The sequence below is a fragment of the Prionailurus viverrinus genome, chromosome C2 (genome assembly GCF_022837055.1).
Source record: "Prionailurus viverrinus isolate Anna chromosome C2, UM_Priviv_1.0, whole genome shotgun sequence".
Lineage (NCBI taxonomy): Eukaryota > Metazoa > Chordata > Mammalia > Carnivora > Felidae > Prionailurus > Prionailurus viverrinus.
The window spans coordinates 84,291,244-84,309,361 of NC_062569.1; the positions used below are offsets into that span (position 1 = coordinate 84,291,244).

At 39.6% G+C, this 18,118-nt stretch overlaps 1 protein-coding gene across 1 annotated transcript in view; it reads right to left on the reverse strand.

The window, feature by feature from the left end:
- LOC125174478 (probable cation-transporting ATPase 13A4) overlaps positions 1-10,391 on the reverse strand; it is a 52,414-nt gene extending 42,023 nt beyond the window's left edge. Inside the window, exons 1-5 of the mRNA XM_047874006.1 lie at positions 10,331-10,391; positions 7,656-7,826; positions 6,458-6,615; positions 5,661-5,849; positions 3,085-3,146 (exon numbers count right to left, since the gene is read on the reverse strand). Of these exons, the coding sequence (XP_047729962.1) occupies positions 3,085-3,146; positions 5,661-5,849; positions 6,458-6,615; positions 7,656-7,826; positions 10,331-10,391 (641 nt within the window). The remainder of the gene's footprint in view (positions 1-3,084; positions 3,147-5,660; positions 5,850-6,457; positions 6,616-7,655; positions 7,827-10,330) is intronic.
- Positions 10,392-18,118: the final 7,727 nt, after the last annotated feature.

An 18,118-nucleotide genomic window follows, 5' to 3' on the forward strand; every position in this document is an offset into this window, starting at 1 on the left:
AAAAAAAAGCATTTTTGAAAAGGACATTGTGTCCCCCTCTTCCATCCTGACATCTAGCGTCCATCATCACCATCATTTTTTTATAGAAAGTAGCCTCGTCTAAAACCTACTGAGGTACAACTCCAATTGTCACATGCAGGGTTCTTTCACTAAGTCAGAGATGAAGTCAAGTGTGGCCTCAGGTTCACTAGATGCATGTCCTTTGAAGCCTTGCTGTCATGTCTTACACGTGGAGTATCGTAGGTGGTCCACAAAGCAGCCCATCGTACATGGGGGACCTCAGAGGGGCAGGTGCTTCCAAGCGGCCAGAGTCTACATGCTCTTGTTTCAGATCTGTGGACCAGCTCAGCTGTGGCCCTATTATCTCTTCTTCCTCTGGGGTTACCATAGGGCCTCTAGCTGTGCCTCCAATGTGCAGTTTCCAGACCTCTCTACCACCCTAATTACTCATTACTGGAAAAGTTTTTATGTGTCACATTTTGTCTTAAAACATGTTCTCCAGGATCAGATTATTATTTCCCATGATATGGACACTGAATTTCTTTACATATGGCCTTAGTTTGCTCTAGCCTTTTATTCTTGAAAGCCTCCCCATCACAGAGCTAACTCATAATCCAGGCGTATTTCTTCCTGTCTTCCTCATTCAAGTTTCCCTACAAGTTCAAAAACCTCTTGGCTGATTACTGACCCTGTTGATTATATTTATTGTTATATATCAGTAGTTCAAGTGGTCTTAGTGGTTTCCAACACGTCCCCCAGTATTTTAGTACACATTAAGCAATCACCAGCAGCGTGATTAACACAGATGCTTAAGCTCACACTGAAAAGCAAACACAGATTAAGGGAAAAAAAATCTTATTTTTAAGATGGCACACATATTGTCATTGCTACGTAATTCTGAATATATAATTCTGAGTTCCTGGGGACTGGGCCAAACTCTTGTTTGTATAACAAATAAATAGAACTCTCTCTCATCCTTGTCCTTGTATTTTTATTTGAATGTTTATGATTGATCCTGCTCAAGTAGCCCAAGTGGCCTTCTAATGGTTCTTGAAGTATCTGGCACATTGGGCAGGACTTTTTGGAAAAGAATTATTAAAGATGAGCTTACCTTTTACAAGAAGATATTTAATAGCCTGTAAGTCAGATGCTGACTTCTACCTAGTATTGAGTAGGTTTTCTCTGATGTTATCTTTCTTTTCAAATTTTAAATTTACCTTTTAGGAAGCAAGAGTAGCAGGCTTAATTAATCAATAACAAACATTGTATCAATGTTTTTATTTCAATTTGACAGGTTACTTTTACTTATTTATTTATTAAATTTTTTTAACATTTATTTATTTTTGAAAGGCAGAGAGAGACAGAGCGCGGACGGGGCAGGGGCAGAGAGAGAGGGAGACACAGAAACAGAAGCAGGCTCCAGGCTCCGAGCTGTCAGTACAGAGCCCGACGCAGGGCTCGAACTCACAGACCGCGAGATCACGACCTGAGCTGAAGTCGGCCGCTTAACCGACTGAGCCACCCAGGCGCCCCTGACAGGTTACTTTTAGAAATAGAAAGTTTTGTGAATAAGAGGATGCCTGAATTCAATAAGTGGAAAAGCATTCAAAAGATGGAACATAAAAAAAAAAAAGGTGGAACATAGTAAGTCCATTTTAATTAAACTTTTGCTGGGCACCTGTTGTGTGTGCCCATGTGCCCAGTATAGTGCTACAGCACTAGGAACACAAATATAAATAAAAGACCAACTACTCTCAGGATGCTCACGTATTTGAACAAAAACATACATTTTTTGTGGAAGCTGAAGCGGAAACATACAAATGAACAGGAAGACCAGGTCTATATCTAAATCTATGTTTGAGACAAAATGAAAAGAACTTGACAACGTTTAATATTTATAAGAGGTTTCTCCTGTGGACCAAAGTGGCTAGAAGCACAGAGATCTATTTGTTAACCCAGGAAATAGACTTGCTTATAAATAATATTTTCATATGAGACTGTATTACACACATGTAATTAAAATATTTTGTGGATAAATTATAGGTCACCTGCATATAAGAAGAACCACAATGTACCTTTTATGTATTAGATGCTTTTGTGATGGAGGATGTGAGGATACCGGGGAAATACTTTCGTTTAAAAAAAAATGTAAAAGTCAGATGGTTCGTGTTCTGTTCGCAAGTAGAGGTAGTGACCACAAAAAGCAGACGGGGGGGGGGGGGGGGGTGCAATGTCAGACATGCCCATAAGAGGGCCACACAAGAGAGCCATGCAAATCATACCACCCCGAGCTGAAAATTGCCAAAAATCGAGTCTTTTCTGGCCAGAAAGGAGGAGTTGCCCTGCACCCAAAAGGTGAAGTTTCCAGAACTGCAATACCAAGGAAAATGAGTGCATTAGCTACGGGTTCACGGCTGCTGCTCTTCCTGAAACTCACTGTGCACAAGTCAGTGCAGTGTTCTCCTTCCAGGCAAACTGAAAGGCTTCAGTTTGTAGAAGGAATGTTACCTCCCTGAGGGACCATGTCCTGGTATTCTCCAAATCAGGTACACTGGGTCAACTTCAGGCCCCTCACTAATATGCTGACAGCAAATTACAGTTTTAAGATTTTTTTGCAGGGTGCCTGGGTGGCTTAGTTGGTTAAGCATCTGACTTTGGCTCAGGTCATGATCTCGGGCTCTGTGCTGACAGCTCAGAGCCTGGAGCCTTCTTTGGATTCTGTGTCTCCCTCTCTCTCTGCCCCTCCCCTGCTCTCTCTCTCTCTCTCTCTCCCTCTCGCTTGCTCAAAAATAAATAAACATTAAAAAAAATTTAAAAATGGTTTTACAAATCACATCTTAGCAAAGACGCGAAACCCCTCCATCTCCTAGGTTTGCGAGTGGAATGGGGCAGGGGATAGGGTGTAGGGAGCTATGCATGTTTCAGTAAGACTTGGAAGTGCTCCAAAGAGACATTACATGAAGGCACTCTGGCAACCGACTGCTCTGAAGCCAAAATGTCTTCATTATTAATTTTCAGGAGAAAATGCAGAGTATTTTCTCTGGGAAAAGAGAAACTCCAGTGCATTCAGTCCCAGGTACTCACCCACTCCTATCGCAGGGCACAGCTCCCCAGAGATCCAAACCATCCCTTGTTAAGGTGCCTGTCTAAACAGAAACGAGGGCTCGGTTTACTCTGAAGCGACAGCCCCTAAGGTATGTTTTAACAGGGAAATACATGTCACAAACACGTTACTGAAATCAGCACCTCAAGGAAGGACACAGTCAGGTGGGAATCCTGGGGTCCTCGGCAGAAGCTTGGACGGCTCCTACCAGTTGTACCACCCACCAAGCTGGCGATAAAGGAAGAAAACGGTATCTGTCTTACAGACTTCAGAGGCTGGTTGTGAGGATCTAATGGGAAAGTCTTGGTAAGCCTGTAAGAGCTATAAAATGGGTGAGTCCCAGGTTTTACAGCAGAAGATAAAAGTAGGTCATCAGAAATAAGTAATGGGAGTAGACTTTTTCCCTGCTCTAAACAGGTGGTTTGCTCTTTGACACCTGTTAGGTAAAAGAGGGTGCTTTTTGGTATTTCTCTCCGTACAAGATAATGATGAAGAGCTTGGACTCGTTTAAAACACTAGCTGTATGACCTGGGAGAGTTATTTAATCCCTCTGAACCTCGGAGCCCTTACCTGTACAATGTGCTTATAATCGGATGAGGTTATTGTGAATGTCAGATAATACAAATAAAGTGCTTGATTTAATGTCTGACAGAGTAAGAGCAAATTATGATAATTACCCCTAATTATTACTTATTTTATGCAAATTCATGTCATAATGATTTGTCCCACCCCTGCTTCTTTTGCCAAGTGCAGGGATGAGATGACCCCACAAATAGAACATTCTTCTTTGTTATGCTAATTGGATCACAAAATAATTCAGAAATGCTGGCAAGAGCCATGTTAGCCTTCTGATCGTAGTAGGTCTCTCTGATAGTCCAAGTAACCATGTAATATAGCTCTGATCCTATTACTTTTCTGTCCTCAAGAACTTCAATGTCCTGTTTAATGGACACAGGGTTTCCATTTGGGAAGATAGAACAATTCTCAAGATGGATGGCGGTGATGATTGCGCAACAATGTAAGTGCACTTAAAGCCACTTAAAGATGGTCAAAACGGTAAATTTTATGGAATGTTCATTTTGCCACAACAAAAGTAAGAAAAAGGAGAACAACAATTAAAAAAGCAAAAACAGAACCAAAAACCACTTTCAAAGGTTCGGCACTGCCTGAAAGGTATGTACAAATGTCTTAGCCAGATAGCAAAGGTGTACAAACCTCCCATTCCTGACGTCTTGCTCTGGTCAAAACCACCGGCTCTATTGCTTTCCTAAATCCACTCATTTGCCCATATTCACCTGCCTATTATACCCTGGTGTTGTATTAATTTTCTATATATTATGATGATTTGACATCTTAAAAAACCTTTCTAAGGAAAGACTCCATCTCCTGGGCTAGCCAATTCTTAGAGATAGTAAGGGACTCTGCGTGCCTTTGACATGCAAACTAATCATCTACCTGGCCCCTACTCCTCAGGAGGCAATAGTCCTCTGCCTTCATCATCCTGGGGCCAAGGGCCAGAGACCACCCTGCAGCCCAAAGCTCACCCACATCGTTCAAACTAGCCAGTCATAAGCTGTTTACCTTGCCCTGACCTGCCTTCCCCGTAGAGACCCCAGTAAAGGCCCTGGTCTAGGCATTTCCTCAGATCCCTTATCCAAACTTGCCATTCCTCCCATGGCCCATAAGACTGTGCCTTTCCTTACCAGGAGAACTGTAATGTTAAACTTCTTTCAAAGGCATTGACCTCTGTCTGCAGTCATCAATCCCCTTTATAAATGAAGACCTGGACACAAAACAGCCCATCATCCCTGCCTTACCCTCTCACAGCCCCTCCCCTCACTCAGTATAGGCAGACACCAGACCAACAGAATATATTCAGGAGGAGGTAGAATAAGAGGCTGGTTGGGAATAACTGGCATATAGTCAAGAATAATTTTAAGCAATATACTACAGATGGGAAAATACAGTAAGGATTTGATTGGAGCTTTTCTATAGCCAAGTGCAACTGCCCAAGGAAAATACAGTTAAATAAATTCTTCCCTTTTTTATTCATTCATTATTTATTATGATTAATTATTATTTATTCATCATTATGCATTATTCATTATTATTCATCATTGTCTATTATTATCCATTATTTATTTATTCATTATTAAACCAATAAATATTTATTGGGCACTGACTATACGCTAGGCAATATTCTTGACCATGGTAGTGGTCAAGCAGGGACCATAGTGAAGGGTTTAAGTTTTGTTCCTTGTATGTGGTTTGGTCTGGGGAGGGACAGAATGCTACCTTAATTAACTGTGTTTTAGAAAATACTAGAGCTGGAAGGACTTTCAAAGACCCGCTTATTCAGTACCTACTCTCCCTCTTCTAAACCCCAGAATCTGGAAGCTCAAGAGACGTGCCTTTCCTAGATTACGCATCCAACCAGAGATAAAAGGAAGGCAGATAACACATCCTGTGTTTCCTGCCCCAGAAAAGTGTGAAGCGCCTCTACCCGATGACAACGATGATAAAAATGGCAATGATAATGAGGGTGAAACACACATACCTTGTCAAAGCAGACAAGGTTTAATTGTCCACATACATTGATCCTCTGGGGGCTGATGCAAAAGATGCCTCTCTTCTTCAGCCTCTTCTGGGCATAGATAATGCCTGTGGTCAGAGCAGCAGGTAGAGCAGGAGGGACCGCAATTGTGATGACATCAAGGGCTTTCTTCACCACCTCCTCTGGAGGCTCCTGGGACATAAAGTCACTCTTCAGCTATTATAGGTAAATCAGTCCTGAACAGCGTGGTGCATATGACTTTTTTTCCTTCTTTTTGTTTACTTCCTTAGGTCAGATTCCCAGAAATGATATAAGTGGGTCAAAAAGTATGCACGGTTTATGGCTCTCATAGATTTTCCAAAGTGCAATGAAACAGTTTGTAACGAGTCATTGCTGCTACCAGCAGAGAACAATGTACAAATTTGCCAGGGCCTCACCAACATGGGGTATCCAGGTTTTATTTTCAGCTCCTTATTTAATAACGCCAAAATACTACGTTACTGGGATAAACATATTCTCAGATAGAAAATGAAAAAATGGTGTAAGAAGTATACAAGATGAGAGGCACTGTTGGTAGCTCGGGAAACAGCGTTTTGCCCCTCTAGTTCTGATTGTTATAATATTACTTGGGGATCAATCTCTCATATTGGCGAACTGTGAGTACATGTGCAGGTATCAGCATTTGGCTTTGTTTCCCAGGTTTATAAACCATGGCTGAGATTAAGGTTAACACGCAGAGTATAAATTATACCTCCATGAGTGTTACGTGTGCATGTAGTAAAAGAACAAAAGCAACTTACCCCGCTGAGCACATAGACGCACAAAGTATAGATCATCCCAATGGTTGCTGTCCCTACAAGGCACAGGAGGAACCTGATGGCATCCCTGTAAAGCTTAAAATTCATTGGCTTCGGGTACAGAATGGATCTCACGAGGTCCCCTTTTGCAGTGTTGAATCCTGAAGTAACAAACACACAATCCACATTCTTAGGATGACAAATCCTACTCCTAGCATGCTTCTAAGCCTCAACTTGGCCTTTGTTTTTCTCTAGAGATATTTCAACAGTGCTTAAACCCAAACACAATTAAAGGATAATTGGGAAGACACCTGAGTGCTAGAATGGAAATATCTTACTTTTTCAGAGCCTATTCCCTTCTGATCTTTCTTCTCTCTACTTTCAAAATCAATGCGACCCAGAGATAGGAAACGACCACACTGGGATCAGAACACAGCCTTGCCCAATATAACTTCATTTTAAGGAAACGACTCACACACACACATACACACACACACACGTTACTTGAAATTAAACCATAGGACCCAGTAAATACTGATGGACTTAATTTCTAATACTTTTCAGTGTCAAGTTTTCAATTTCTTTTTTAAAATTGTTTTAATGTTTATTTATTTTGAGACAGAGGGAGACAGAGCACGAGTAGGGGAGGGGCACAGAATCGGAAACAGGCTCCAGGCTCCGAGCTGTCAGCACAGAGCCCAATGCAGGGCTCGAACCCACGAACCGTGAGATCATGACCTGAGCTGAAGTTGGACGCTTAACCGACTGAGACACCCAGGCGCCCCTCAAGTTTTCAATTTCTAACCCTGGCTAGAAAAAACTTGGGATTTGGGGGCTAAAAGATCTAAGTTCTAGACCCAGGTCTGTCAGTGACTATGTGATTTTTTTTTAAAGTTTGTTCAGATTGTGCTGACCTCAGCCTATTTATGTACGAAGTGGGAACAAGCATCTTTGCTGTGCAGGTTTGATATATAGAGATAGTTTCTAAACTATAAAACACATTAATAGTAATTATTGTCATCGGTATTTTGTTGACTAAAAGGCATGTGCCATAGTGCAATTCACACTTGAAATATGGAACTTTAATAGGTTTGGTTCATTATCGAAAGACTATTGCTTACCTAATAGATTTCAGGCACTAGACACACTGACCAAAAATATTTCATTAAAGTAACAAACCAAATAAGGGACGCTCACTCACCAGTCTGTAGCACCACCGCCCTCACGGTCCCGGAGCACGCTCCCTTGGCTTGGATAACCTCTGTCCCACAGAAAAGGACATGCCTTTTATAATCGGCTTCACTCTGCGTTTTCCAGAGCATGGCGCTCTCCATCTTGGGCAATGGAGTTTTGGTGACTGGAATACTTTCTCCTATAGAAAACAAACATCTCATTTAAATCACGTATGCATTCACTAGGCATGCGGTGGATGTTTGTTATAAGCCTGCAGGGGGTGGCAGGGACAACCCTAGGTATCAGGGATACAAGGAGATTGTTTTTTAGATTTGTAGTCCCAATAAATAAGAATAATGTATTATAAATAGTATAAGTATTGTAACATCCAACACGGACATTAAAGAAGGCTAGAAATAGCTGTGTAGGGAATAGCAAGTTGTGAGGTCCAGAATGTGGGGCATGGGGAATGAGGGGCCATGAGACCTGTGCAGGAAACCAAAGCAGGGAGGCCCTAGGTGCACATATTTAAGTGTTTACATGGTTTTTGTAGGCATTAGTGGCAGAAGGGAGTGGGGAGATATTTAAGTGTTTTATTCAGGAGAGTAATATATTCATGTATGAGAGAGAGTACTTTATCTGCAGTACAGGGAATGGATTGAAGTCTGGTGAGGTTGGAAGCTGGACATCCAGATGTTCTGGACATCCAGAACAAGGTCTGACTTATGGCAGCAGGCAGTGAGAGTAAAAAGAAGTCCAGGAGCTGAGAAATAAGAAGGTAAGAAGTTATAAAACTTGGGGAGAATTTTATATTGGGAAGTCATAGGAACAGAGAAATTCAAAATGGCTTCTTGGTTTCCAACTTGGGGAAATGAGCAGAAGGTGGCATTAGTCATCAACACAGGAATTATAGGAGGAAGGAAGAGTTGCTTTATGTTCACCATGAGTTGGAGATGTCTCGTGGAATGGCTGTGTTGCGACGTCTTGCATTTATTTATTTATTTGAGTCTGGAGTTCAAGGGAGAAGCCTAGGCCAGAGACATTTAGTCAAAGTTCACCACCTTACAGGCTATGATTAAAGTCACAAGAGAGAGAAGATTACTGAGGGACCCAGAGTGAGGATAGAAGAGGATAGGACTAGGATATAGCTCTGAGCACTACCAACAATCAGGAGCAGCATGGGACATGGCGCTATCTTGGACAGTTAGGGAGAAGAGAGTTTTCCAAAGGGAAAGATGGTCAGAATCATCAAAAGCAGCAGAGAGGTCAACAAGAAGAGAAATCTAAGGAATCCATTGGGTTTGGCAATTGGGACATGGGTGACTGCTGCCAGTGACATGGAAGGAGCAGATGGCAGTGGGCTGAAGTGCTAACACAGGGTGGTGAATGACGTTGAGGAAGTAATTAGGGTCTGATGTGTGGAATAAACCTTGTAAAGCCTTCCACTGGCCTTTGAAAAGAGGGCAGTACAAAGTCAGAGATATGTCCCACTGTAGTAGGGCCACTTTGTGCCAGAAGAAAGGTACTTAGCATTGCAGAGGTCCCAGCACTAAAGGAATTTTACAAATCTACGGATTTCTTGTATGAAGAAACATGGCCTGCCACACATTAAAAATTTGGGGTGGGGGAAGACCATACGCCTGGGTGGGTCAGTCGGTTGAGTGTCTGACTTTGGCTCAGGTCATGACCTCACAGTTCGTGAGTTCGGGCCCCACGTTGGGCTCTGTGCTGACAGCTCAGAGACTGGAGACTGTTTCCGACTCTGTGTCTCCCTCTCTCTCTGCTCCTCCCTGTTCATGCTGTTTCTCTCTGTCTCCAAAAATAAAAAAACATTAAAAAAACATTGTTTAATAAAAAATAAAAAACATTTTTTGGTAAAGTTACATAGAAGAAAGATACATGTTCTTGTCTCCATTTCATGCCTTCCTGGTCTGTCCTAGAGAAATGGATTCAATTTTGGCTTCAGTGGGAACCACAGTATGTCAATGTGTCTTCTCAGCCCCCTAGTCCATCTGTGAAAAACCCTTTATGATTCTTCTTTATCTTACAGAAATGTTGGCACAACATCTCCTCAAATGTGCACTCGTGAGAACTCGAAGCACTGTGATCTCAAGGTCTCTTCTCTCTGGACCTCAGCTTCCATTTCCATGAGATACAGTGACCTCTAAGGTCCCTCCCTGCTCTAGCAGCATACTACTTAAAAATGAAATTCAATTAGTCCTAAAGTCCCAGTGTGTTTTCAGGCAGCAGATGTGTGACAAATCCTTTGTCGTGAACCTTTTCACATATTCAAGCCAAGGCAGGGAAGAGCTTGGACTTGACCTTCTGGGTTTCAGGATGTCATCAATAGCTTCATATCTTCCAAGTTTATCAAAAGATATAATTTATATGAAAATACTGAACACAAAAGTCACAGATGATTTGAAATGTCTAATGATCTCTACAGTCTTCTAAGGTAAAGCGACAGGGTTGCATAACCTTTGTTCAAGAAGAAAATGCTAAGCACTCAGAAAATTTCAACTGTATCAAACTTAGGACACAGAAAGCAGCTTATTTTGAACTCTCCCATCCAGAGCAGGACAGTCAAGAAAGAATTGTGAGTGTAATATCCCACAGCAAGCCCCAGCTTTGCCACAGTTGTTCTGATTGAGAAGGAACCTGGGAGAGCTTGCCAAGGCTGTAAGTCGTGAGACAGAACCATACCTGTCAGCATGCCTTCATCTACCACACAGCTGCCATCAATCAGGATGGCATCGCATGGCATTGCACTTTGTTTCCCGTCAAAATTAATAGATCTCCGGGTACCAGGAAGCGTGATTCCAGCTCTTGGACTCCAGCTGAAAATGTGAGATGGCAGAGTCAAGTCAGATTTTTTTCTCACAACAAAGTAGTCCAACATCTAGCTTAATTGGAAATCAATGAAAAAGCAACGTGGATGGAACTGGAGGGTATTATGCTCAGTGAAATAAGTCAGGCAGAGAAAGACAGATATCATGTTTTCACTCATAGGTGGAATATGAGAAACTTAACAGAAGACTGTGGGGGAAGGGAAGGGGAAAAATAGTTTCAAACATCAGAGAGGCAAACCATAAGAGACTCTTAAATATAGAGAACGAACTGAGGGTTAATGGGGGGGTAGGGGAGAGGGGAAAATGGGTGATAAACATTGAGAAGGGCATTTGTTGGAATGGGCTGAGTGTTTTATGTAAGCAATGAATTGTGGGAATCTACTTCTGAAGCCAAGAGCACACTATATACACTGTATGTTAGCTAACTTGAGAATACATTATATTTTTTAAAAAGGAAGCTATTCCTCAATGTTGATTCAAAATCTGAGAATAAGAGAAAAAAGTAATAAATTGCATAAAATGAAAACAGAGAAAAAACCTGAAGACAAATTTAGAAAACGTATTTGAAATTTACAGTACATTACATTACAAAAGATTAATATTCCTAATATACAAAGAATTCCTGAAAAAAGAGATGTACAGCAAATGACTATAGCAAAATTGCTGGAGATGTTAACAGTTCATACATGCACACACACACACACATACACACAGAGGCATACACACAATGCAAATGGCATTTGAAGAGATCTCATTCTTACTCATAATTTAAAAAATGAAAATTCCTTCCCTCCTACCTACCTTCCTTCCTTTCCTCCCGTCTGCTTTCTTTTACTTTTTTTCCTTCCTTACTCAATCCCAAAGCTAGAGGGGTTTAATAAGATAGGCATCCTTGCAGAAGGTTGGGTGGAGTGGGGTGTGGGGGCAGCCTGCTGCAAGTTTTGGAGCTTAAGCAGAATGGATAGGTGTTTACATGACCTGGTGCAGGGTGTCAGAGCCCAAGGAGGGAGAGAAGGGCCACATTGGTGACAGTGGCCTGGTGTGGGATGTTGGAATCCAAGAAGGGTGAAAAAGGGGTCTACATGGAAGTAGGGGAGGGCATCAGTAATGATGGATGTTGGGTTCCACTCAGCAGGGATTGATAGAATAAGTAGATATAATGAGGCTAATAGGAGTCAGGTTTCTCATAAAGGAACTTACAAATATAGATGGAAATAAACCTAGAATAAACTCTTTGGTATTAGATTAGAATTAGAGACAACAATGTAAACTGACAGTTTTCAATAGATAAATAGGGAAATAATATAGATGTAAATGTATGTGTATATAAGAACATGCATATATAAAATACATTTGCTTATCTTTTGATATACATATATTCACTAATTCTGTTCTCTGAGAGGCCTGGGAGCAGTGAAACCCCAATAATAATGTGCATATCTAGTGCCCAAATTTTGGTTTCTAAATTCTATTCCCCTCCCCAAAAAGAAACCTTGTTCCTTAAGGAAATGGCTGATTATAAGGCTGGGCCAAGAAAAGTATCATATAAGCTAGAACCTTTTGTTGCTCAAGGAAATATGGAGAAAGAAAAAACATCAAAACCAATTTAACAGGCTTTCACTGCCTAAATGTGTAACAATTTGAGCATCACAGTAAATAAAGATAAATGAACTATAACCCATCAAATAAAATAGGAATTCATGAGTCCATATGATATAAGCACATGGATGAATAAATGAGGAGAAAGATAGTTTTTTCCTACAGTAACATTACAATTAATGTAGGAGAAAAGATAAAAATAGAAAATCACCATTTGGCAACCATCAAAGTAATAATTTAGCCAAGAAATAGCAACGGGTACTACAACTAGTGGGTAAATTTAATGAGGATAGTTTATTTATATCATCTCAAAGTATCTCTCAACAAAATATTTATTAATTACAAAGGGGAAAAGAGTAAATTTATAGTGGAGAAACCTGGCCGGTACTATTTAGCAAAGTAATCCAAATTAACATCACCAGTAATAGGACAAATTTAAATTATGTAGCACTTGAGAGGAAGCAACAAGGACATAGCATCACTTCTGTGATATCCAGCCAAAAATGCATAACCTGAATGTAACTATTAGGAATATCAGACAAATCCAGATTGTGAGACTTTCTACAAAATAATCAGAGTGAAAGGAATCAAAGTCATGAAAATCAAGGGAAGATTGAAAAATAAAGAGATATGTTGAACAACACCATTGTGTGATCCCAAATCCTTTTCTATTAAGAACATTATTAACCACTGGGAAAATTCGAATAGGGTCTGAGCATCAGTTTCTATTCATATATCAATATTAACTTCCTGATATTAACGGCTACACTGTCATTTATGTAGGAGAACGTCCTTGTCTTTAAGAAACACACACTAAAATATGTAAGAGTCATGGAGCCTTAGTTTGGAAACATACTCTCAAATTGCTCAGGGAAAGTTATTTGAACTATTCTGGCAACGTTTCTGTAAGTGTCACGTTATTCCCTTAAAAAAGAAAAAAAAATACATACATAGAACATTGCCCATCTAATTAATTAGAAAAATCTAAAAGTTTGCCAGCATAGTCTGTTGACAAGGCCATGAAGACACAATTTTTAGTGCAAATGCAAGTTGGTACCATCTCCATGGAAAGAAATTTAGCAATATGTACCTAGCAAAAGTGCATACACACATCCATCCTTTAACTCAGCAATTTTACTTCTCGAAATCAATGCCAAAGATAAACTGGGGGCAATATGAAAAGACATATGCGCAAACAAGCCTTTTTACTTCAGCACTATCTGTAATAGTAAAAACTAAAAAACAACAATAAAAAACATACTTCAATAGAGAATTGGTTGAATAAACAATGGCTCCGCCATACACAAGGGTACTATACAGCTGAAATCACACACGAAAACTATTTCTATATCCCATTATGAAAGACTCTCTATGAAACACAGTTAAGTATATAAATACACTTGAAACTAATATAGCATTCTATGTCAACTATACTTCAATTAAAATAAAGCATGTAAAACATACACACCAGGAAATATAAGTTAAATGTGTATGGTATATCCCTGTCATCTAAACAGCAGTATAAATATATATAATCTTCTGTATACATGCGATACAGATATGGATATTATATATAATTTTTGTATCCGTTAAATGTAAGAATAAATCAAAAGCAAACAAAAATGATTCTTCTAGAGATTACACAAGGTAGATAAGGAGGGATAGGGGGCGCCTGGTTGGCACAGTCCGTTAAGCGTCTGACTTCAGCCAGGTCACGATCTCGCGGTCCGTGAGTTCGAGCCCCGCGTCAGGCTCTGGGCTGATGGCTCAGAGCCTGGAGCCTGTTTCCGATTCTGTGTTTCCCTCTCTCTCTCTGCCCCTCCCCCGTTCATGCTCTGTCTCTCTCTGTCCCAAAAATAAATAAAAACGTTGAAAAAAAATTTTTTAAAAAGGAGGGATAGGAGCCTGACTCTCCCAAATGTCTTGTCTTATGGATTTAAGACCTTTAAGATCTTTTGAACCATGCAGATAGTTTATGTAATCATAATACACATTTTATCTTATTCATAATTTATACATTATATATATAATTTTATTAAATTTATAAATTTGTATTTTATACATATATATTTGTGTATAATATCTACATAAAGGAATACAAAAAACAAATTTGAAAAGCTAACACTAAAAACATAAGGCAAAATGAATGGGATGACCCTATCAAATTGTTGACATAAACAGAGAAGAATCATTTTGAGTAACTCAAACATAATTGTTTTTTTAAAAATGTATAATTTGTACATTTGAAACGGCATATCATAAGTGGGAGAAAAGAAGAATTCCAACAAAAAAAAATTGTTTTTAGGAATTACATTCCTGCAGGGTGTCTTGGTTTGCTATTCTAAGATTAGTGTGTATAAGGAACAGAGCAAATGAGTAATTTGTTGCTATCATTGAGAATCAGGACACTTGAGATAGAGAGAAAGGAGAGACAATCAACAATCAACAATCAACAAAGTTAAGTAAAAAGCCCATAGCTCTAAACTTGAATTAGAAAGGCCAGTATGAACTCATAATGTATTGTATCTTTAAGAAATTATTTCCTGGGTGCCTGGGTGGCTCAGTCAGTTAAGTGCTGACTTCGGTTCAGGCCATAATCTCGCGGTTCGTGAGTTCGAGTCCTGCGTTGGGCTCTGTGCTGACAGCTCAGAGCCTGCAGCCTGTGTCGGATTCCGTGTCTCCTTCTCTCTCTGCCCCTCCCCTGCTCACACTCTGTTTCTCTCTCTTTCTCAAACATAAATAAACATTTAAAAAAATAAATAAATTATTTCCTACCTCTGTCTCCTAAAAAGGCCTAGCAACAGTGACTAACACGTAGAAAAGAGCACTTCTAGTGTGCTGTTTGAGGTCTCTAACTACCATGACTAAGAGCTCTTTGGAAAAATGGATGTGTCCAGGTTTAGAGCAGAACTGTTCCAGATGAACTTGGAATATCATACCATATCAGAAAGCAATAAAATTTTCAAAGACTGCTGAAGTCATGGCAAAAGAATTCAGAAGCCAACCTGAGGAGGCACTCAACGGCCAAAGATGAGACAATTTGAGCACAGTAAGAATAAAAATTGCCATGGAGAGAAATGTACCAACAACGTTTAACATTATACATCCAGGGGCGCCTGGGTGGCTCAGTCGGTTGAGCGTCCGCCTTCAGCTCAGGTCACGATCTCACGGTCCGCAAGTTCGAGCCCCGCGTCGTGCTCCTGGCTGATGGCTCAGAGCCTGGAGCCTGCTTCCGATTCTGTGTCTCCCTCTCTCTCTGCCCCTTCCCCGTTCATGTTCTGTCTCTCTCTGTCTCAAAAATAAATAAACGTTAAAAAAAATTTTTTTTAAAACATTATACATCCATTTTGACTCTAAAAAAAATCCTTTGGATAATGCTAGACGATCAACCCATTATTTTGAAAGCTGGTACATAAAAAAAATAATCAAATATTAATCTTTTATTTCTTAAACAAACTGAATCTCAGGGTAATGAAATAGTTGAGGAGGGTTTTTCTTTACTGAAATATTCCACTTAGTATGTGAAGATGGTATGATACAAGTAGAAATTTGAAACTCCTAATGAAATAGTAAATCTAGGTCATAAACCTTTGCTAATGTCACAAAAAGAAGATAATCAGATAGTATGCACCTCCCATTTTAGAAGTTCACAATATCAGAGTGCCTGGGTCGCTCAGTTGGTGAAAGGTCTGACTCTTGATTTCAGCTCAGGATGATCTCACCACCCTGAGATTGAGCCCCACATATGCCCTGACAGTGTGGAGCCTTCTTGAGATTCTCTCTCTCTCTCTCTCTCTCTCTGCCTCTCCCCTGCTCATGAGTTCTCTCTCTTCTTCGCTCTCAAAATAAATAAATAAACTTAAAAAAAAGTTCACTATATCAACTATGAAGTATTCTTGCCAAAAACTCAAGCCTTGGATCTAACTACCAATTTACAGGAATTGCAAGCAATAGAAAATCAAGTTAAATAATTTTATGAATATGCAATCAACATAACCCAAACTGTAGAACCCACAGGATGAACCACTTCCTTTCAACAACAAAAAGATTTGCAAGGAAAATGTAAGATATGGAGGAGGGAATGTGTAGAGTTAAAATAAACTTGAGACTTGGGGCCCCTGGGTGGTGTAGTCGGTTAAGCATCTGACTCGATTTGGGCTCAGGTCATGATCTCACAGTTTGTGAGAGTCGGCTCCATGCTGAAAGTGTGGAGCCTCCTGGGAAATGTCTCTCTCTCTCTCTCTCTCTCCAGTGTTCTATCTCTCTAAAAATAAGCGTTTAAAAAATCATTATAAAATAAACTAGAGGAGACTTATCAATCAATTGCAGTATGTGGACTTTATTTAGATCCTGATTTGAAGATGTATATACATGTATAAACACACACTGGTGATTCAACTAAGAAAATTTTTTTTTTTTTTTTTTTTTTTTAAATTTTTTTTTTCAACGTTTATTTATTTTTGGGACAGAGAGAGACAGAGCATGAACGGGGGAGGGGCAGAGAGAGAGGGAGACACAGAATCGGAAACAGGCTCCAGGCTCTGAGCCATCAGCCCAGAGCCCGACGCGGGGCTCGAACTCACGGACCGCGAGATCATGACCTGGCTGAAGTCGGACGCTTAACCGACTGCGCCACCCAGGCGCCCCTCAACTAAGAAAATTTGAATACCTTTATAAATTGATTTTTTAAATTATGGAGCTATTTTATTTTTTTAAGTAAAGAAATTTAAAAGGAATTGTTATATTTTGCATATATACTGAATTTTTTTTCAAATGAAATCACATGATATCTGGAATAGCAACAAAATAAATCTAGAGTGAAGGGTTCCTAGAGAGAGGGGTTCCTGTGTGGCTCAGTAGGTTAAGTGGCCGACTTCAGCTTAGGTCATGATCTCAAAGATCGTGGGTTCAAGACCCGCGTCGGGTTCTGTGCTGACAGCTCAAAGCCTGGAGCCTGCTTCGGATTCTGTCTCCCTTTCTCTCTGCCCCCCACTCCCCACTCATTCTCTGTCTCTGTCTCTGTTTCTTTCTCTCAAATATGAATAAACATTTTTAAAAAAGAAACTGTTGTGTAAAAGAACTATCTGGTTCTAGGTGTTAAAACTCTTAATTATCTAATGTATTCATGTTTTTCTTCTGATTTTGCCATTTTGCCATTTTGCCCCCGTACCTCCTAAATTAATTCATTTATAAATCTGAATTATATGTCCTAAGAACAAGTAGAGTAACACATAATGAAAAACAGTGTTATTAATTTATCTTTTTATTCATTTTTTCATTCACTCAGCATTTATTACACAAACTCCATGTGACAAAGACTATGCTAAGAGGTCGAGATAGAATGTTAAAAAAAAAAAAGAAAACAAAGTTGTAGTCCATACTACCAAGGAATTTACAACCCACTGGGAGAAATATATTTAATCAAATAGTCTTAAATGTATCATTACAGTGCATAATTAAAAAACAAAATGCTTTTGGAGCATATACAGCCCATAGAAGCAATAACAGAAAACTTCCCTAAATAAGTGACTTTGAATCAAATCGGTTGTTGAATCTTTGAGTCTCAAACTCAAAAGAAATGTTTGGGCCTGAAATATACACAAATTTGAAAGTCATTTTAGAACTCATTGGTATATACAGCTATCAGAACAGTGAAGAATCTCTCAGTATACACACATGAAAACGCCATGAAGACATACTATTATGAATAATAATAATAAAGCAAGGTAGGAGATTAAATGATGCTACATTTTACGTAAGAAAGAAGGAAAAACAAGGTTCATATATTTGCATTTGCTTGACTTGCCTAAAAATTTCTTCTGAAGAAAACCCAAGAAATAAATGTGGTTGAACAAGTGGAGGGGAAGAGAAAGATAGAACATACATTGTATATGGTGAAGAGTAGACATTGTATAGTTTGCATATTGTTTTTCTTTTGGGACACTGCCTCCCCCCCAAAGGCCATTAGAGGAGGAAGAACTATAAAAAAGATTGAAAAAGAGCAACTAGAGAGGATAGTGTGTTGTCTCTGAAGTCTAAGGGA